The following is a 21,343-nucleotide window of genomic DNA, read 5'->3' as shown; positions in this document are numbered from 1 at the left end:
GCTGGGAGGGCACCCCTTCCTGCCGCTGTGCCTGTGCTTTCGATATAAAATCACGCAGCGTAATAAATGCATCTGTCTCAGCGTATACCGCAGTTGACTTTTTGCGCCGGCCACGAGACCGGCACTCGCTGCACTACAGCTCCCGGCATGCCACGCGGCCCACTGACACACTCCCCAACGGAGCGCCGCGCACTCACCTGCGGCTGCGCGGGCTCGAATCTCGCGCGTGCTCCATGCCAGGAGCGGGAGTCCCTCCCAATGAGGGCGCTGCGGCCGCGCGGTTGAGCGCGTCTCGACAGGCCGGAAGGGCTCCCCGTCCCACAGGGCGCAGCGGTCGAGCCGGAAGTGACGCATCCTGCCGGGCGCAGGCGCAGTGCCATCGGCTGCCAGCGCTGGGCAGGCAGGGAGGCAGGGAGCGGCGCTCGCGCGCCTCGGGCCCTAGAGGAGACAGCGCGGGGCTGGGCCGGGGCCGCAGGTACGGGGGTAAAGGGGCTGCCGCCGGGAGGGCGCGCCCGGCCGAGCCGCCAGAAGGAGGGCTGCGGCAGCAGCCGGGTGCCGAGCGGGGCCGCGTAGGGGAGCGCCGCGGCCCGGTCTGCGGCGTGCGTATGGCCGGAGCCGCCGGCACGAGGCGGGCAGCGGGCGGCGGCTCTGGCGGGCGGGTCGGGCCGGTGGCTGCGGCCTCGGGCAGAGGCGCCGCGCGGCACCGGGGCGGTCTTCTGGGAAGTGGGCGAGCGACGGCCTTCCCGCGTGGCCTGGCAGAGGCCGGCGGAGCGCTGGGCTCCGAGTGCGTAGCGGCCGCGCTCAGCTGTGGGAAGGCGAACTGAGCGGCATGGTGGTGGGTGTGGGGACCGCGCTGTGAGGGGAGGCGGGGCCCGGTCTGAGCGGCAGGGAAACTTTCTCGCGTGTCTTTAAGCCCGCCGTTCTTCACGGTAGCGGTCTCTAGCTCGTCTGGCAAGAGCTGTTGCTTCTTGCTGCAAACGTTATCTCGCTTTCTGAAGTTATTCCAGCTACAGTACCATCTCTGCTTTCTTGCGTGCGGCGAAGGCTCGTGCTGTGGGCACTTGTAATTGTCAGGCAACCGGCGGTCTTACAGCCGGCAGGAACTCGCCCCATTCATAGTCTTTGCGTTTGTTCCCTCCTACTGAAACACATGTGAGGATGGTTTTAAGCTTTGCCTCTTGAGGGCGTTTAATGAAAACTGAAACTTCAGGCTCAGTGATACATCATGAGCTGTGAAAATAGTGATCTGCTCTTTCTGCAGAACTCCCAAATGGTTTTGTTTAGCGGTTGCTTTATTCTGTTTTATTGGAGCTTCTGTTTCTCTGGAGCTTTTGCTCTCTGGTGTGTGTTCTACCCTAACTGCTTACTAGTAATAATTAACTTCAGAAGTTTGGGTATGTCTGTGGGCTATCCAGAGATGGGATTGCAATGTTATAGCTAGAAGCTACATAGATGGAAGCAATCTTGTTTATACTGAGTAATTAATAGTTAGTCTCAAACTAATCTTTGCTATGTCTGTCTTTGTTTTTATTATGTTGCTCTCCCCGCTACCTTAATGGTTCGCACTGATATGAACTAGCTAGTTCAAAACAAGTTTACTTCAGCTTGAATGACACGTGCAACTTTTAATTACGTGGAGACATGCCTATAGGCACAGACAAAATTAGGAGTAGTTTGAGAGTTGGCAACATACCATGATGTGGAAGGTTTTCCTCAGAATAGGGACCCATGTTTCTTTTTTATTAAAGATCCAGTGGTTCTTCAGCTCAAGAGAACATGACATTTGTTGGGGCTATAACTTTCCTCCCCTCTCCCAGGCTTCTAAACAGTTCCTTTGTCATGTCTGATCCCTAGTTGCAATTCTGTACCAGGATGTTCCTTTTTGCCATCAGCGTGCCATCCATTGACTTTTTCTGATGTTGTGCCTTCTGTGTTGGTGTGGTCAGACTTGGCCTGCCCATGTGGTCATGTGCAGTGAGATCAGAGCTGCTTACTGGGGAATTCACAGTTTAGGAAGGGAGAGGCAGCAGTAGTCCGTTTCAGCAGCACTTTCCTTAGGCACTTTTGAAACAAGTAGTAGTACAGGTTTCTGATGGTGTGGCAGTTTCTGAAAGGCTCTTAGTTGTAAATGTTTATTTAACCAGATTGACAGTCTTATTACGAATTCAGTGTTTCAGCACAATGCTTTCTCCCCCTTTTTTTGTCCAGCTGAGTAAGATGAACAGAAAGGTATTTTTGTTTTTAGACTGCTTGTATCTGGCAGGCTTGCTTTGATATTTGTCTCTTCATGAAACGGTGGAATTCTTTTTGAAGTGTTTTATGAGTTCTGGTGGGGCAAAGGGGGGCTTAACTCATGTTCTTAAGAACACAATGGCATTAAGGAAATGATGCCTTTAAAGGCAACTGTCAAGAAGATAGGTTGGAAGATATAACTCTGTGGCAAGAAGCATGAAGTTAATGGAGCCAAAATAGCGCCCTCCAGAAAATGAAAATCAAGTTTATGTGAAAAAGCATAAAATGCGGCAGGTAAAATTAAAAGTAAGTGATGTGAACCGTGGTTATTGGTTCTAATTTAAGTTAGAAACACAAATGAAAATGAAAGAGCAGTGACAAGTAGGTAAATTTAATCAAATCCATTAAATACTTCTGATGGTCAAAGAGATTAGGGGGAGTCTGGTAGGCTAGGATCTAGTTAAGAAAAGTAAAAGACATTGAAAAAATTACATGCTTGGTTAAGTGTTGTGGGATTTTGAAGTGTCTGAACCCTACACAAGAGATTCTGGAATGATGTAATAGGCAAACAAGCTGTGTGGGTTGCTCCAAAAGTAATGCCTCTCTATTTCTCTTCACAGAAACTACAGCAGAGTACAGTAACATTATTTGATAAAGCAAATTCTCAGGTCCAAAATACTATTTTTTCAGTGTAGTCACCACCATTAGCTATGAATTTTTGCCAGTGATGAACAAGAGCCTGCGTGCCTCACTTGTCAAAATCTGCACCAGTGGAGGTGAACTGCTGTCACTGCTGGTGAAATGCACCACCTCACGTCCACTGTTTGGCCTTCATAAACATTCAGCAAGCACTGAACGTCAGTGAGTGGATCTTTTTCCTCATGTAAGAGTAGACTGACACACCTTTGCTTTGTGCACACTTCCATGTCAGATGCCACTTTGTCAGACTGCCCCTCTGCTGCCATCTGTTGCACAGCTACAACACGTAAGGGAATATTGATGGGTTCCTTTGAACCTATTGAAAGGTTCAAACCTTTACTGCCATACCACCAACATTTGCTTCTAATGCTGAGAACCAACATAATAAAATAGGAAGCATTACTTTTGGAGTTCTCCTAGAAAGGGCAGAGTACTTCTTTTCAGAGCACAAGATTGGAAGAAAATTATCCAGCTTCTTAGTGAGGGGTGAAGTAGAATAGAAGTCCTTGTTTAAATAATACAATAATGGGAAAGAAAAAGCCAGTGTAAATTCAGAGTTAAGTGGTGCTGATAAGAAAGTAAGGCATTTTCTTCTGCTCTTTAAAAAAAAAAAAAAAAAAAAAGGGGGGGGGGGGGGGGGGCAAGAAAAAAACTTCTAAAACATCCATAGTCTGTTAAAACTTTTGGAGTCTGTTAAGCGAGTATTAGATTAAACTGCTTTATTTTATATCCAGGTAAAAATGTGGGGTTTTCTCAGTAGAAAATGCAAGCAGCAGAATTTGAGGCCCACAGAAATATTGGTGCTTTTGAATTATTTTGAAGAGGGTAGAGAAACTCTGTGAAAGCAGCAAAGATAAGCTTAAACAAAGCTCTTGTTGAAAGCTTCAGGTAAATGGAGCTGTGGAATAGAAGGGCTGGAAGTGGTGTTATGCAACCTCATGAATGTCTTGAACTCTATTAAGCATTGTGCACGTTTGATAATTCATTATGAGGAGAAAGAACAGAGCGTAGAGCAGATGATGAACAGTAAATTTCCCCTGAAATTTCAGGTTTAAAAAGGATGTTATGAGGAGGTTGTGTGTGTGTATGAAAAAGCGGTTAGGAAGTAGTGTTGGATCAGTCGTAGTGTTTCTGCTTCTGTTTATCCATTCATGTAATGCGGGAGTAAATGGACTTCAGTGACATGGAAGCGATTTTCGATTGGGGATAATGTTAATATGTTCTTGAAACATAGTAACTCCTCAGTGTTGTGAGGAGGCAGAACCTAAAAACATTAGAACAGAAAGAATGGGATTGTGTTCCTGGATGTTTATGAAGGCAGGCACGCTCTGAGTTTTAAGAGTATGCTGTAAGACTTGGGGTTCAGCTAGTCACCAACTTCCTTCTGTATCGCCTAGAATAATTATTTCTAATTGTTTTTATTTGGTAGTTTGGATAATCCACCAGGCTCAGGAGGAGGCTTTGTCTCTTCTGAGAGTTTAACCAGCCTGACACGCACAGATTTATTTTACTCTATTTTGTGGTTTGGGTTTGAAGTTGAGATTGTGTGAGTTGCTGATTTTGGAATCAAATATCCAGTGGCTAAACATCCCGAATGCATTTATCTCAAAACATTATAATCTTATTAAATCCAGTGCTGAGCTTATGCTTGACAGAAAATTCACCTGTTGATGCATGAGAATGTCCTTTTGGTGAACAAAGCCACCTCTTGGTTGCACACAAACCACAGATTTTAAGAAATGTCAGCTAATGTGTCATTGTGATTGTTCTGACTTTTTACAAATTATTTGAGGCATGATTGCATCTAAAAAGATGCAGGACTTTGAAGCTTACATGTGATCAAGTGTTTAGCTGTCGGTACGTACTTATTTTGTTCAAGTATCAAAAAGGAAAAGAGGTGTTTCTGTGAACATGCTGTTTGTTGGGTTTGGGAGTAGTTGGTGGGAGGGATGCTGGATGCCAAGGGCATGAGGCAGAGCCTGTGTTGTCAAGCCTTGAAGTTCCTAGGGGTTTGGTTTGGTTTGCTGTGGCTGATACGTTAATATTACACAACTCTTCCATTTGCCAATGTCCAAATACATCTGCTGATGTATTTCAATACGTTCTGCAGAACTTGGGCTTCCTGTTATTTTGTGCTGTTGAAGTCCAACTATCTGGAAGAGTTTTGGGCACATTTAATACCTTGCATCATGCTGAGTCACTGCAACTAGTGCATTTGTTGAAGACATCAAGGAGGCGAGAGAGAGGTTTCATTTCAGTATCCTTCAGTCATTCACAACTCTGCATAAAAGTTGCTTTAAACTACGAATTTAAATTAATCTAGTCTGTTTTTAATTTGTCTTTAAAATATGTGGGATTTCCTGTCCCCACGAAATGGAACGTTGAAAGGTCCGCGCTTGTTCTCCAGCAAAGAATGTTCAGGACACACTGGAAGTACTGGGATGACTTTTTTCCTACAGTTCAGGACTGCCAAGTGATGCTGATGACTTGTTTGTTGTTTTGTTTTTTTTTTTCAGATGGTCCAATTTTTAGGTATAACTTGATGGAAAATACTCTGTGGGTCAGCTTGTTCTCTAGGCGCAGGGAGGATGTGCTGTAATCTTAATCAAAATAAAAAGAAATCTCTGTTTTGCAAGAAGAACATTGCATTTTAGTTTAGCCTGTAGGAATAATCACTTTTGTTATTTCATGTAGAAGGGCATGTTAGCATGACGTTTTTTTTTAAGGGTAGTATAATCCCTATGTGTTTAAAAATTTAATTCCCCATCACTAGTTCCTTTGTTTTGTGGCTTGTGGGAACTGTTTGGTTTCAAGTTAATTGTGGACCATGGGGTTATAGAAATCAGCGTTCATTTAAACAGATTTGTTTGCACTGCAATGACTTTGTATGCGGTAGAGGAATTCTGTGTTTGTTATTCAGTTCAGAAAGGCTCGGTTAATGAATTGTGGACTTTTTTTTTTTAACTTTTAAGTTCTTCCTGACTTTGAGAATCAGTGCTTTTGCTGTTTTTCTCAAGCTTTCCAGAACTTTGAAAGCTATCTCTGCTGCCCCATCAAGTCAAAATGGAACAAAAGACGTCAGAAATATTGTAGTGGTAGTAAATGTATTGTGGAATATTAGATATACTGTGTATATCTATGTTTTATTGTTTTTTTTTTTTATTAGTGCTGCTTTTACTTTAAAAGGCTCCATGCTGTCTGCTTTTTTAATTAGTTTGTAGTTTGATGTTCCATATTGCAAAAAATTGTGCATCTTTACAGGCCTTTCATTATTTGTCTTAAAGTTTAAGGTTGTCCTCACAGGGACAGGTAGGGGTTGGGTAGACAGCAGCCCAACTTGCTAAATGGCCGAAGAAGTAAAACACGTTGCATTTGCTATAGATAAGGTCAATCAGTATGTAATTTGCTGTCTTACGGGTTTATAAGCTACGTTAGAAGCAGTGGTGAACGAAGGCCTGGTTGTGGAGATATTAATAGGTGCATAATAAAGCAGATCTGAAAGATGTGGAGATACACAGCAATTCCCTGAAGAAATCTCTGTGCTGCTTCTGTTTTTTGACAGCAGACTCCTAAGACTTGGAGCCCTGTGTCAAGGCTGTCAGCCCCATCCATGGTTAACTATGAATGCTACATTCTGTTAGATTACAGAAGCTTCAATCCTTCTCTGAAGGAGTTTCCTCTGTTTCTTCTGTTGTTCCTCTGTGATATCTGCTGAAATGTGTGTCCCTGCTGTTCTTCAGGAGCTGAGGTCTGTCCTTCCATACAGTCTGCAGCCTTCCTGTCTGGTGCTGCAGCTTTCGCAAACCACAGAAAATGCAATGCGCATGAGCATCTCACTTCTGTGTTAGTGCTAGGTTTTGAAATGCCATCAGCAGAACGTGTTTTGCAGGTCTTTACAAATACTGTAACAGTTCACTTTGTAGTACTTCAGACTTGTTTTGCAATTCCATTTTATAGCTGGAGAAAGTTAAGCTAAGGCTTTAGAATTTGATTTGGTAGTACTTGAATACTCCAAACTTTTTGTGGCTTAAATATCCTTTCTTCCTCTACATGTCCCAAGTTTTAAATAAATCTGAAGATTTCAGAAATTGGAGACGCCCTTGTCCCTTGAGTAATACCTATGTTTTTACTGGTGAGCATTCCCACAGGCCTTTGGTTCCACTATCCTTTGTCAAATAATTTTGCAAAAGAAGCAGATAGAACCTCAGTAGGATGTTTGTTTGATTGAGTCAATTTTTCAGACAGCAGGAGGTGTGGCAGTGAGATGTCAGTCTGCTGATTTTCTGTGTTTTTTTTTTTTCCTCAGATAAGATTGTAAGCAATGCAGGGACTTGATGGGCTGTTTTTGTTTTGTCTCTCTTTCTTGGAAAAGATAGTTATTTTCAGGAAAATAGCATTAATCCTTTGCTGTTATTTGTATCAGCATATACTGTATATTCATGGTCTTACTATGCAAACTATGCCTGTCTATGCTATGAAGTTATCTGTTATTTACAAGAAAGCTGGCTTTTCTGGTTTTCTGTGTCTTGATCAGCAAGCAGAAATGCAGTACTTTTTCTTTCTTCTAAAAAAATATATATATATTTCCACATATCAAAGTCCTTTTATTAGGATCCTAAACCTGTTGCCTTGGAACTGGCAAAAATGAAAATAGTCTCTTTTCAAAATCAGTGCTTTGTGGCTAAAAACGTGTATGTGGCCAAGATGCTGGACTTCTGAGGCAGTCTGTTGATGAATAACTACGTGCTGCTGTCAGAGCTGTTTCTTTAAATTGGATAGGCTTTCAGTCACAAAGAACTTCAGGAGATGATGCATCCTGTAGGCAGAGGTCAGTGAATTGGCGGAGTAGCTGTCCAGGCTGTGCTGTTGCGTTTGGAATGATAAGAAGCATGACCATGGGGAAGCTAATTCTCGAAGGAGTATAGAGTTCTGTGGCAGAGCCACTAAACAAACCAATGTCTCCTCGGAAGTAAAGGCTCTGTAGCAGTTGCAGTTTTGTAGAGTAGTTAAAGCATTACTTACCTACCTTGAAATCTTACTTCTTCTCTCTGTGATTGGCCTTCTGTCCTGACAGCCCTTTTCCTAACTCAGGCTGTCCTTTCAGGGGCAATAGTACCTCTTGCATCTTTTCTGTAAACTGGGTACGGCAGTCTGACAAGAAAAAAACAAGACCAACAGAGCTCACAACCTGTGCCTCCAGTGAATACTTTCCTGCCGACAGCTGCCTTTGTCAGTTAGGAGAAGGGGAGTGATGGTGTCTTTAATCAAGGTTCTTCAGGGTAACTTTTTTTAAATAACATTTCTCTTCCCCAGGCTGTTCAAGTCTTCTTTCCCCGTTGTATTTGGGTTGCAAGGTGCAGTTTTGTGTATGGCTATATGGTTATCAGGTAACCTGTTTCCATCACCTCATTCTGAAGAAGAAAAGTGTCTGACATCTTTGCTATCAGTACATTTCATAAACTTGGTTTCAGTTATCTTTTGGGATTATGTATACATCTCTGCTGGTCTTGATTTGCAAAGCCTTTATATTGTGATGCTTCTGACGTGTGGAATGGCCAAGTGTTTGTCATGTGGCATTTCTCCTAGCAAAGTTCTTAAGGCTAGCGACAGTATATCTGATCTAGGAAGACAGAGAGTTCATTTTTTGTCTCTGCTTCGGATGATTGATATCTGATTTAAGAAGGCAGGGAGTTCATTTTTGTTCCTATATAGATGATTACTAGGGACAAGGTAGGTCATTGCAATAAGTGACTGCATTTCCCAGTACAAACTAAAATTCTTTGACTTAATCAGCAAGCAGAAACGCAGTACTTTTCCTATCTCCTAAAAACCTATTCTTTGTTCACCTCCACTTTTGGTACGGCCTTTGTCCTGATCAGCAAAAAAAATTGGGGAATGCTTCCTTAGGCACCCAAAAATAGATGTTTTCCATTTTGTTACAGAGGGTTGTTTGTTTGTTTGTTTTTGTTTCAAGGCAGCCAAAACAAGCAAGTAAAAAGTGTAATACAGTGTTTCAGTAGTACTGCACAAAAGGTGAAAGAGTACATAATGAAAACTCATTGGATTACCGAGGATTTTAAACTACAGACTGTAGGAGTGTCCAGAAATGTGGAAAATACTCTTCTATTGTTAGGACAGAAGATCTGTAGAACATTTCTATGACAACCACCATTGACTTTCATCACAGACAGCATTAATTTTGATAGTGCAGAGAAGATCCAGGATTTACTGTTTGCTATGAAGTAATTCACAATGTATAAATGTGAACTGGTTGTTGAAAGATTTTCAGTTAAGCTGCAGCAAAAACTGTTGAAGATGGATGGGAAAGGTTTGAGGTTATTTTGACTCATTGGTTTTGTCTAGAGCAAAGCCTACATCCTGAAAAGTGGAAGACTTATGGAAAAATATTCTTGGATGTTTGTAGCAACTGACATAGGATTCTTTTATTTTCTCTTAAAAAAACAAGCAAACAAACAAAAAAAACAACAAAAAAACCAAAACTGAATAGGTGTAAGGATGCTGTCAGGAGATATGGGCTAGATGATGTCCTGAACATGGTCGAAGAACCAATAGAGGAATTGCAGCATTTTAGATTTAGGACATCCTGAGGTAGTTGCAGAAGCTGCTTTTGGATAGCATCTTTGGATTGATTAAGTTAGACAGGCAGGTATGTGGCAGTGCGTTGGGATTTTGTTTATTTGTCACTGGTTAGAGACTAGTGAGAAATCAGTGATTGCATTCAGTGATTTCTCAACGCTGAAAGAAACGAAATGTTTCTATTCTTAATAGAAGAAACTTTGTATTCCTGGTCACTTGGTGAGAGTATATAGAAGAGCTTTACTACAGAGTAAAGCACAGTACGCTATTTAGAAAGGATTTTAAGTGCACTGATCAGTCAGCAAAGGCAGCTGTCTTGGAGGTAAGAAATAAGCATAGCCAAAAGCTACAGCTAAAGCTTGGAAGGGTTGTAATAAATAGATAATACTTAAGTTCTAGGCACGAATGACAAAAATGACAGCAAAAAAGAATATGCTAAGGAAACTTGACAGTAAAGATGGATTCTCCTTGATGTTTAGAAACATTGAAGCATCATACAGTAGAACTCCAAAACAGAAATAAGATAGAATTCAATAGTAAGAATTGAATATGATAAATGTCAAGGATTTCTATGAGCAGAGAACTTCTAAGGACTGAAAGTGAAGGTGTTAAATGATTGCAGGAGCTATCGAACCTGACACCTCCAGTAATGGCAAATTTACTCTGGTGAGTTTGGGAAGATGTTTCAGATAGAAAAGCAGAATGGTGAATACTGTCATGGGAGGCATGAGATCTTATCTGAGCTATGGTGTGTGTGTGCCTGTACTTGTTTGTGTTGTAGGGCAGATTGACTGGTGTGGCTACAAAACCTTTTTTGGTTAGATGTGTCCTTTTAGCTCATGGTTTTCCATCTGGTGTTTGATTCTAGACTATATAAAATATTTCTATCTGAAAACAAAAAACTTTGTGTACTCAGCCTGAGTATTTGTTAGCATTAGCTTTCTATAATTAAACCCACAGTTTCTCCAAATAGTATTTGTAGAGGTTGTAGTCATTCGAAAAACCTCAGAACAGGAAGAAAATGTAATTGCCAAGCATATTGCAAGAAACATGAGAAGTTGAAGCTCAGACACCTAAACAATGTGAAGAATATAGTCTCTAAGTTGCTAAGAATGACGTAGGGAGCTCCTGGAGTCCTGAGATCATATTTTTGCAGGATTTCCATTTAAAAAGAAGCCATTTTAGGAAGTATTTTTTCAGTAGAACTAGGCTGCTAGATTACTTATCTACATGTTCAGGTTTTCGTGTTGCATTTTGTATGATCAGTGACCAAGCCATCTAAAGTATAGTAGTTTAGCATCCTGTAAAAGTTTTAACTAGCAGAATGCATTTACCTTGAAGTGATGCATGGAATGTTTCATAAGCATCAGTTTATATAAATGGCTGTCAGGCATCAGCAACTTCAAAACTAAGCTCTAATGAGAAATACATTTAGATATTGCATAAAATCTCTTAAAATTTTTCATGTTAACAGAAAGTAGCTTACACTTGACTCTCTGTATAAATGAAGTGCACAGCACATCTCTTGTCATCTGGTAATTCTGTGCTTATGGAATTGGAAGTAGGTAGCATATTTAATGTAACAAATTAGGGTACTGGAAGGAGGCCTTTAAAAGCACTGTAGAATAACTTTATGCATAGCATTGTTTCTTAAATCTTCTGTTACAGAGTTTCAGTAGCTATAACATATCACATATTACATCTGTGGGAAGATGCATGGGAATACTGCTACTTTCAGAATTCTGTTCTCAACGTTTTTGGGGCGTAATGGGGAGACATAAGAGAAATAGCAGGAAACTGGGGGACTGTAGGTGGAGACTGATCTGTGGCTCATCTGGTTTATGGGTAGACTTTCTTCTCAGTTTTGCAATTGTTGGTCTATGCTAGATAACTCCAAATTGCACCATTGGATATGTGAAAATTGTCAGGGGTCCGTATTAAAGTTGATGATCCACTAAGTTATGTATGAATTATGGAACTTGGAAATCATAGGCTTAAAAAGGCTCTTTTGTATAAACAGTAACAGAATTACAGGCTGGGGGTGGGGGAAAAAGGGAAGAGCAAGATAAGAAGTGGATCTTCTGAGTAGTAAACCTTCATCTAAAATGTGTCCATCTCCATTTCATTTTTCTTGTAGGTCTTGCCTGGATAGAAGGAACACAAGATGGATTTGAATTAACTTAAAATGTGGATTTGAAGTGCAAAAAAAGCTTCTGACTTCCTAAGTGAATTAAGCTAAAATGGAGCTAAGGCCACTTCCGTTCTGAGTGCAGTGATTAATAAATCCCTTGAAGGGAGAAGCACTAATAGATCATAGTGTTTCTTTCTTCTTAGCCTTGTATCTTCTGGCTTAGAAATCTCAGTTCTTTCTTGATAAACATTTCACTTATTTGTATCTCTCTACCTAAGGAATAAAGTAAAAGTTGAGTGGTCTGATGTGGAAAAATCAGCACAGTGAAGTTGCCTTACCCCTTCTGTTTTACTGGATGTTAAATAGCACGTTATAGGGAGGCAGTAGCTGGAAGTGCGCAGAGAGGTTTGAGAGAGAGAGGACGTAAATTGATGTGTTGCTGAAGTGTAATTGTTCTGACTGAATCTCTTAACTGCATCTTAAAGGAACCATGACGACCTCAGGAAAAGAGAATTTCCGACTGAAGAGCTACAAGAACAAATCCCTGAATCCTGATGAAATGCGTCGCAGGCGAGAGGAAGAGGGTCTTCAGCTGCGTAAGCAGAAGAGAGAGGAGCAGGTACTGTACTACAGCTGTCATAAATGTAACAGTTGTCTTGTACTGTCATTAGTTCTTTGCTTCTCTGAAGCCTCTTGGTTGTTGCCCTGCTAAATTCCCAGTCAATCTGAAATCTGTAAGTTGCAGACTTTACTGCCTTTTTTTTGGTTAGTACAAGACTCAGTGAGTGCTCATCATTCACTCAAGTGTGAGATTGGCAGCTTGGCAGTAAAGTGGTGCGACAGAGCTGTCTCTCCTTGCACTGAAGGAATTCTTTATTTTTTGCTAGCTGAGTTGTGGTTGCTCTCATCTTTAAAGAATGATGAAATAGGTTGAAGAAGACATGGCAGCGTAGAAGTGTGTCCAACCAGATCCTTTTAAGTTGCAGTAATGATTTTACTGGGGGAAGAATAGATTGATCTAATTCTTCTCATTGTTCTGTCTTTAATTTTCAGTTAATATATGAATCTACAAAAGTTTATGCCCTAGCAGAGCAAGGAAGGGTGGATTATTGTATATTGTGCACAAAATATTTGAGGAGAATGTTTGGAAGCAAAGCTCCCCTAGCTGTTCGTGTCTGGCTAGTACTTACTACCATGTTCACATTGTGAAGTGGTGGATTCTCTCCAGGTTTAACAGGGTAACAGCAGCAGAGATGAGGCATGGTGAAAGCAGTCTTCTGATAAAAATGTGTAGCATTGAGCAGTCCTTCCTTTTACTCTTAGTTATGTTCATTAGAAGCTTTAAGAGACTGGCTCCAACAAAGTTAGAATGAAGCTTAGTTTCATCCATGTTGAGTTAAATCAAAACTAGTAAATGCTTGAGCTTGGTATAGCAGGTTAAATCTTTAATCTGTTCTACTTAACGTCCTTTTCACAGTGTCAACACTAGATGATTTCAAGAAAGAATTCTGAGAGTGAATTGGAATTGTTTTGTTTTCCTCAGAAACAGCAGGCAGTACTTCCAGATGACAGTACGAAACGTCATCAGTGTTATCTGTAAAGCTGCTACTTAATTAGGAAAATGATGAGTCATTTTAGAAATCTGTCTTATCTGTGCCTCTGACCTCCCTTGCACCTGATTACCACAGGTTGGCTAAATAAAGGGTAGTAGTATTTCCTTAAGGCAAACTGTTATTCCTACCTACAGTGTAATGGAAGAGAAGCTGCAAAGTCTTTTCTTTTGTTCCTTTATTGTTACAATTTCAGACCTAATGTCCAGTTACAAAAGTATAAAAGTATACATGTATTTGGTGCGCTGGTCACGAGGATGTCAGTGAGATGCTTGACTAGCAGTGAGAATGCCAGAGTTAGCATTGCATCTCCTGGTTAGAGCTGTTGATTTATGTGAAGAAGCCTGTTTTACTCTTTGACTTGCCAATTTCCATTTGTATTCATTCTTAAAATACATTCTTATTCCTTGTTTTATTGTCTTAGCATTGCATTTTCAGCCCCTACAGAGAAGACTCATTTAACCTTTTACTAAAGTTTGCTTGTTTTTTTTTTTTTTTTAAAAAGCTAAACCACCCCACAAAAACAGTGTCAAGTTCCTGAATTTTCACACAAATTATCAGCATATGTATTTTGGCACAGGATTGTATTTCAGCAGGGTGTGAAGAGCTTGGGCGAGCGCTTTGGAGGGTAGCCTGGAAGGAGCAACGCTCCACAGGGATGCCTGTCAGTGAACTGGGTTTGATGTGGACTTAACAGCTTTGCATGCTGTTTCCTCCCAGATTTCTCTGGAGAAAAGCATAACAGCAGGTTGATGTCGGGGCACTGTCTTGGCTGTCCTCTGTAGTGGTACAAATCTGACATGGTTCAGTGCTGGAGTCGTTAGGGAACTTGACAGGCCAAGCAGCACACTCTAACCCTACTCATCACTGCTGTTATTTCTTGCAGTTAGATAGCTAGCTCAAGGGAGAAACTGTAGTCTCTGTAGCTCTCCTAATAACATCTCAAACTGGCTACCTCCTTTATGCCATAGCGTCCAAATTTTGTTCATCCCAGTTTCTTAAACCATTCTTAAGTGATTATCCCCCAAAGTCCACTCTGCCACAGTAACTTAGTTATTCCAGTCTCAGTAAGTATTCTACAGGGATCAGTTATACACAGGAATTTGTTGTGTCTTTGAGCCCCTGCTCATCTTGGGGAAGGGAGGAAAGCAATTGTCTTGAAGCTAGAGGTAGCTGATAGATGGAGGGTGAGCAGTAGAGAAAAGGAGGGAGTATCAGTGAAGACATTTCAGAAATGTCAAATGAATATTCTAGCACACAGCCATGTTCATTTCATCTGTTACTAAACTGTGCCTGTTTACTGTCCAGAGGAGTCACAGTGTCAGTATTCTAGCTTTTCTCAGGAGATGCTAATTATCATTTTTCTTACAGTCTGATATGGCGTGTGAGATATGTATGTTGGCTCTTGATTCTGTAGTGCTTTTATTAAATGCTTTTTTCTCTTTAGTTATTTAAACGCCGAAATGTCGCAACAGCTGAAGAGGAAGCGGAGGAGGAAGTAATGTCTGATGGTGGCTTCCATGAGGCTCAAATGAACAACATGGAAATGACTTCTGTAAGTGTTGAGGAAGAAATATTGTTTGTTGAAACTGAGCGGGCCTATCACAGTGAGTTGAAGGGATCAGAATTGCAGAAAGTGGCATTCAAAGAGCATTCAGACAACTCTGAATTACTCAGACACATGTTTCAGTGAAGTGACCGGAAACAGATTATGGGAGGAAAACTTTATGGGAGTAAAGAGTAAATAAAAAGAGACTGGCTGAAAGTCTGTTAATAAATTTTCAAGTAATAAAATTTTAACCAGGGTGTTGGAAACATAACTAAACCTGCCTAGCTATCTGCAAATGTCCTTGAACTCCATTCCAAGCTGGAATTTTATCCCATGGGAAAACTTTCTTCTGATGGAAATTAGGCTTTTCTGCATTCTCACCGTTTCTTTATAATGCTCCTGTATGTGGAAAGAAAAATGTATGGGACTCCAGCTATAGCAGAGAGAATAAATTAAAATACAATCTTCACAGAGTCCTAAAGTCTGACCACTGATCTTCATGCTTGTTCTTGTGTTCAGATTATATTTTGAAGGAAATCAGTCTACTTTTAATTTCTAGTGATGGTTAGGCAATGAAAATTACTCAGAAATGCCTATAAACAATGTTAAAGTTAACTAATGGAAAATAGGTTATTCTTCAAGGTAGTCCTAAAACATCAGATGAATCCTAAATACTGTTTAATTCTTTGTGTAGAGCTTTATATAAAATAAAGGGACAGTGAAAAGTAAGGAAAGCCTGTCTTATACATACAGGTTAGTATTGTAAGTATTAATTTGAGTGTCTTAAGAGTTAGTACTGAAAAAGAAGGATCTAAAAAGTGGTGCATGTTTTGATTCCCTTTTATTGGTTCTGGTGACAAAAATCTAGACTGCCTGCATTTTGTTACTGAGAGCACAAGTACAGACAGTGTAAATATTTCAGCACTATTGTCTGTTTTCCTGTTTATTGAGGATTTGGATCTGACCACTGTAATGTTTTGGATCAAAAAGAGAGGAAAAAAATACAACATCATTTAGATGTCTTTTCATGGATTTAGATGAGTCAAATCAAACAATGTCAGATTTTCCCTGTCATGAAAAAAACATTACTGATTAGTTTAGCCATATGAATGGAAACTGTCTGTATTGTGGGAAAATAAATGCTATATTTGATTATGATAACAAGCATTAGGTTTGTCAGTGCTTAAAAAGAAAAACAGTTCTTGTATATTTTGTTATAAGAGTAACCTAAAACATAGATGTTGCAGGTGTCTAAACAACACCATAATCAGTATTCTTGTGTAACTGTAATTGCTATTCTAATTTAAGCTACCTTTTGTTAAAGTTGACAATTTTATAGTTATTTTATAGGATGGGAGATAGGAAAAAAAGGAGAGAAAATACCTGTGAGAGTTTCTGAACACAATTTTTTTTATCATAGCTTATAAAAATTCTGCATTTTGTCTTCTAGGAAAAAGACAATACTTAAGAAAGATGCACAGCTACATAAGCAGAATCAGTGATGACCCAGTTGTTGTTATTCTTATCTGACTTTTTGCTCTATAAGGGTAAAATATTGACAGTTTTAGCCAGTATTATAAACGTTCCCCAATAACTCTCAATTTTCTTTTCCTCTTGCTCTCTGCCACTCTTGTTCTGTCTCCCCCCACCTGAATACTAGAGTGCTGTTATCACCTCTGATATGATCGAGATGATTTTCTCCAATAGTCCAGAACAGCAGCTGTCAGCTACTCAGAAATTCCGAAAGCTTCTTTCTAAAGGTAAGGGCTGAATTTTCTTCTAGAAAAATCTTGGGTGGTCCTTGGCATGTATTTTGACTTTAACAGCAGTGTAAATCAAGTTCCACGTGGAAATTTCTGGTCCAAGCAGAATTGTCTTGCAGCGTGCCAACTAGGTGTATCTAACAGTCAATTCTGTTTGTGAAACCTGTACAGCTTTTAATGATGTAGGTGCAATTTCTGATATGTAATGTACATTTAAGCATTTTAGTCAGCGTCTCCGTGGCTCACAAATTATTCTTTCTTTTTGGAAGTTGAGCTGTGTGCATATGTGCACCGAGGTGACTTTGCAGATCTTCTGCTGTCAAGTTTTTATACTCAGGTTAATGAGTGCATAACTGTTAAATGATGTTACAGCAATACTTCAGAATTTAAAATTGAGTCTTCCTTTTGATGAATTCATTGCCTTTTAGTGGAAAAGGTAGACAAAGAAGTATAACAGAAAATAAGACTCTCAGAAAAATCAGCGTTTCATTGGGTATTACTTTGGTGCTGTTATTTTAGGAAATTCCCCCAACAAATAAATGAATGCGTCTTAACTTTCCATTTTGTTTTAAATAGAACCAAATCCTCCAATAGATGAAGTCATAAGCACACCAGGTGTGGTGGCAAGATTTGTGGAGTTCCTCAAACGGAAAGAAAACTGCACATTACAGGTATACAAACATAAATGTATCTAGCTTTCTGTATTATGAAGCTTTTGGTGATGCAAATAAGACAGAAAATGTCATCACTTTTTTTTTTTTGTGAGCTGTGCTTTTCTTTATAAGGATAAGACGTTTATTTTACCTATTTTACTATGAAGGCTTCTTAATAATAAGCTCAATTGCTGGGCCTAGGAGAGAATGAGAGAAATCTGAGTTTTGTTGGATGGTGTTTAACATGGAATGTTTACCTGGACTTCTCTGTGTAACAAAAACAGTTTGAAAGGTGGCCTTAAAGGATGAAAAGCTGTTAAACTTAACTGTACTGTTTGTCAACTTTTGTACTAACTGAAGACTGTTTTCAGTGTTCAGAATTATGACATAAAGTTTTGATTAAATTCTAAGAGGTTTAGAATTAGAGTTGAACATTAAGAAAAAACAAAACAGAGATACCCTGAAACTTGCTTGCTTTGGTTGGAAGAACTAAATCATATCTGCTACAATTTTAATTAATGTGTTTTGGACTTAGTCCTTAGAATTAAATCTTCTCGCTAGCTATCCATGCCTGGTGATCTTTCTTCTGGGCTTTCTTCTGGGATGCCTTTATTATTTACAGGATTTCTAGCATGGAAGCCAAAGATAAAGGGAAAAATTGAATAATGTTTGGTGGACAGAAGATGGGGAAGGGAAAATGAAGCTGGAGGATTTTTCTCTGGTTTAAAATATTTTAAAAGTAATTGTAAGCTGAGTCAAATTCTTCTGCCCTTACTGGTACAACATACATTTTGTTGACTTTTTTTTGTAATGTGCAAAGAACATCAAAGAAGCACTTTATGTTGAAATGTGTAGGTTTGACCTAAAGAGTTTATAACAAAGCTGTGAAAATATATTGTTCTTCTTCTTACCAAATCTATCTCATTGTTTTCTCAGCTCACAGTCTGTAGGTGTAGGTTTTTATTCTGTCCAGTTTAATGTTCTTTTATTCTGTCCTTGTTGCCAGTGATGTGGCATGAGCAAAAATTTTGGACATTCCATTCTAGGTATTCCTGACTTCAGACTAGTTGTAGAAGGAAGGCACTTTCAACTCATTCATGAAATGCTGAATTATTTTTTTTGGCCAGATATTACTTGTATGATGGATTGAATGTGGAAGCTACTCTGTGTTGGTGAACATGAAATTGTATGTCTTTATTCTGTAGGTTTCTACTGTACTGTTAGCGGAATATCCAGTAAAAAATGAATTACCAATATCAGTGATAGGAAGGCCATATTTGTCTGGAATTGCCCTGTACACATTTTTTTTCTTAAGTGATTTTCAGGTTTAAAAAAGCTGCACTCTTCCCTATGATCATTTAAACCATACACAAATAACTAAATTTTTCTTACGTGATGATGACAAAAATCTTCAAGAATATACCAAACAAATACACCAAATAAATACTAAGATGTGCCTTTTAATTTTTTTTTCTTTAACAGACAAAAGATAGTAAATGTGTGACAAAAGTAGGATTTGAGAAGCCACAGTGAATCTGATCTTGCTGCTGTATGGAATTTTTGCAAATTCTGAGTTCATGTCGTCATGATAACTTTTAACTCTGATTCTTGCTTTTCAGCTTCTGTTTTAATTAGTAGCTTTATCTTCACCAGTTCTTTCTATTTTTACTACACATTGTCATTGTTTTTCATCTGACACAGGAGGCTCCTGGTAAACTTTCTTCTGTATTTTGTTTTCCAGTTTGAAGCTGCCTGGGTGCTGACAAATATTGCCTCGGGGAATTCCCTTCAGACTCGAATAGTGATCCAAGCAGGAGCTGTTCCCATCTTCATAGAGCTGCTTAGTTCAGAGTTTGAAGATGTACAGGAACAGGTAAAGATTAAGAATGGTGGTTTTGTTTTTTTTTAACATAAAAGTACAAGGCTATTCTATAAGAAAGTCTTGTGACTTTAGAGGAAGTGTAATGTCTGGCAGTTCAGCATAAGTCTTTCTCCCTAGTATGTGTTAGGGTGCAAGTACTGTTTTTCGGTTGTTCTGGAAATGATACATTTAACCACAGCCAGGGTGGTAGTGTGTTTTGATCTTTAGTGAATTAATACTTGTCTGCTTGCTGAGGAATTCAAGAAACCTTGTTTTAAAAAAATACTTCAGAGGTAGAAAGTCTTCAGGGTTCTCCTGAAGATAAAGCATGCGTGGAAATTATAGGTTGTTCTCTAAAAATAAAGGAAAAGGAAGCAAAAGTGCGATCAAGAGTGCTGTAGGTCTGTTGGATGTTGAATTAAAGAGATAGGGAAGTAATGTTACTTAGTAAGCTGGTTTTTGTAAATGATGAAGTAGAAGAATAAATGCAATCTCTGTCCATAAATTCTACTTGAATGCCTTTCTTACAAGTAAATTAATATTCTTTAAGGCCCAGAGAGATCAGTGTAAAGAACAGACCAAACATTAGATTCGTACAGACTCAGTAATTTCTGCTCCAGGGCAGTAAGTTGTGTTTGAACAAGGTTGTATTTTAAAAAGATGTCTAGTCTTGCTTTGAAGACTTAGGATGGTAAAATATCAATCATGCTAATTTCTGTAATGCATAATCCTAACTTTAATGTTTGTACCTCTACTATACAAATTTGATTAGCTTTGGGCCCAGGTGTTAGCTCTTGTATCACTGTCTACTCAGTAAGCTCTCTTTTTTTTTCTTATAGTTAATTACAGATGATAGCTTAATCTTTTCTTGAGCAAATGAAATTGAACTCTGAATTCTTACTATGGATATTTCTTTAGCTTTTTAAATTTTCTTGGTGATCCTTTTCTGAACACTTCTTTGTTTCAATAACTTTTTGTGATGGTGAAATAACAAGTAGTACTGTTCCAGCAATGCTGTTTGTAGAGGTAGTACCCAATACTCATTTCTACTTGATTCTTCCCTGCGTGAGTATTCAAGATGTCTTTGAGGACTCTTTTCCACCGAAGCTTGCTGAGAGCTCAAGTTAAGCTGATTATCCAATATGATTCGTTGTTCTTTTCAGAGTCACTGACTTCCAGGGCTCAGTTCTCCATCCTGTAAGTGTGCCCTCTATTCTCTCTCCTAGATGTCTGACCTTGCATTTGGCTGTATTGAGATGCATGATTGGAGGAGTCCAACTCATAAGCATTGAATCGCTTTATGTAACTTACCTTTCTATCTTATAGCTGGCACAGAATGAGCCACTCGTATTTAAGACTGTGTAATGTTTTCCACAAGAAAGACACATTTCTTCAAGTTGCTTGTAGCTTTCCACTCTGCAACTTTCCATTTTCAGTGGCCTCTCTCATGCGGAATAATTTTGGCAAAGGCTTTTTAAGAGAGTTTGGGTGCCTCAGAAAATTGTATTCAAGGATATAAGTTTTTTTTTTTTTTTAATTTGAGGAAATGAGTCTATTTTTGAAGAAATTAGAAATGTGATATTAATCTTGCCAAAATAGCAGAGAGATGCCATGTTGTGCCCATGTAAAAATCTATCCAGATTCAGCTATATGATGTCCAAACTGCTTTTTAGAGTTTGTGTTTTGGAGGAGGTTGAAATTGACGGCAATATCTTCTGAATTCATCTACCACTTCTGAGGTGCTATTCCTGAAGGATAATTGGTACACTAAAGGTAGTAAGGGATACTGCATTATTTTACAGCCCGCGACCTCCTATGTAAGAGTGAACTTTTTTATTAGGTTTTTAGGTCATTCTTGGTAATGTTCAGAGAAGTGTGCAGGAAGAACCAGCCTGCTTTAGAAGGAGTTGTGCTGCTTTCAGCCCCTGTGTGTGAATTAACAGAGGAGCTAAGGGATCACAGATAAGCAGTTTATCTGTATTCTATCTGCTTCGCCTCCAATAAACTGCTGGCAGGTTAAATTCATACTGGAGTCATGTAGACTTGATTGTAGCTACTGGAAAATGCATTTATGTACAGTGCGTCCATGATTTGTCTGTTATCAGCAAGTCTGTAACTACCAGTGGCAAATTGTCTTGTGGTAAGCTGTGCTGATGTAGGAAAGTATACCACAGTGATGTTACCTGTGCCTTACGTAATGTGCTGCAGGTGTAGAAGTTGCAACTTTCTGACTGCTCACTTTGAGTTT

The 21,343-nt window shown here is 39.4% G+C and overlaps 1 protein-coding gene across 1 annotated transcript in view; it reads left to right on the top strand.

Annotated features, from left to right (window-relative positions):
• The first annotated feature begins 395 nt into the window (after window positions 1-395).
• KPNA1 (karyopherin subunit alpha 1) overlaps window positions 396-21,343 on the top strand; it is a 50,741-nt gene continuing 29,793 nt past the window's right edge. Inside the window, exons 1-6 of the mRNA XM_042810899.1 lie at window positions 396-475; window positions 12,145-12,278; window positions 14,717-14,824; window positions 16,479-16,578; window positions 17,158-17,252; window positions 18,976-19,107. Of these exons, the coding sequence (XP_042666833.1) occupies window positions 12,150-12,278; window positions 14,717-14,824; window positions 16,479-16,578; window positions 17,158-17,252; window positions 18,976-19,107 (564 nt within the window). The 5' untranslated portion in view covers window positions 396-475; window positions 12,145-12,149. The remainder of the gene's footprint in view (window positions 476-12,144; window positions 12,279-14,716; window positions 14,825-16,478; window positions 16,579-17,157; window positions 17,253-18,975; window positions 19,108-21,343) is intronic.

The sequence above is a fragment of the Centrocercus urophasianus genome, unplaced genomic scaffold (genome assembly GCF_019232065.1).
Source record: "Centrocercus urophasianus isolate 14NV4802_14NV808 unplaced genomic scaffold, USGS_Curo_1.0 seq_12, whole genome shotgun sequence".
Classification (NCBI taxonomy): Eukaryota; Metazoa; Chordata; class Aves; order Galliformes; family Phasianidae; genus Centrocercus; species Centrocercus urophasianus.
Note: the sequence above shows the minus strand (reverse complement) of the source record. Positions and strands in the feature narration are given on the sequence as shown.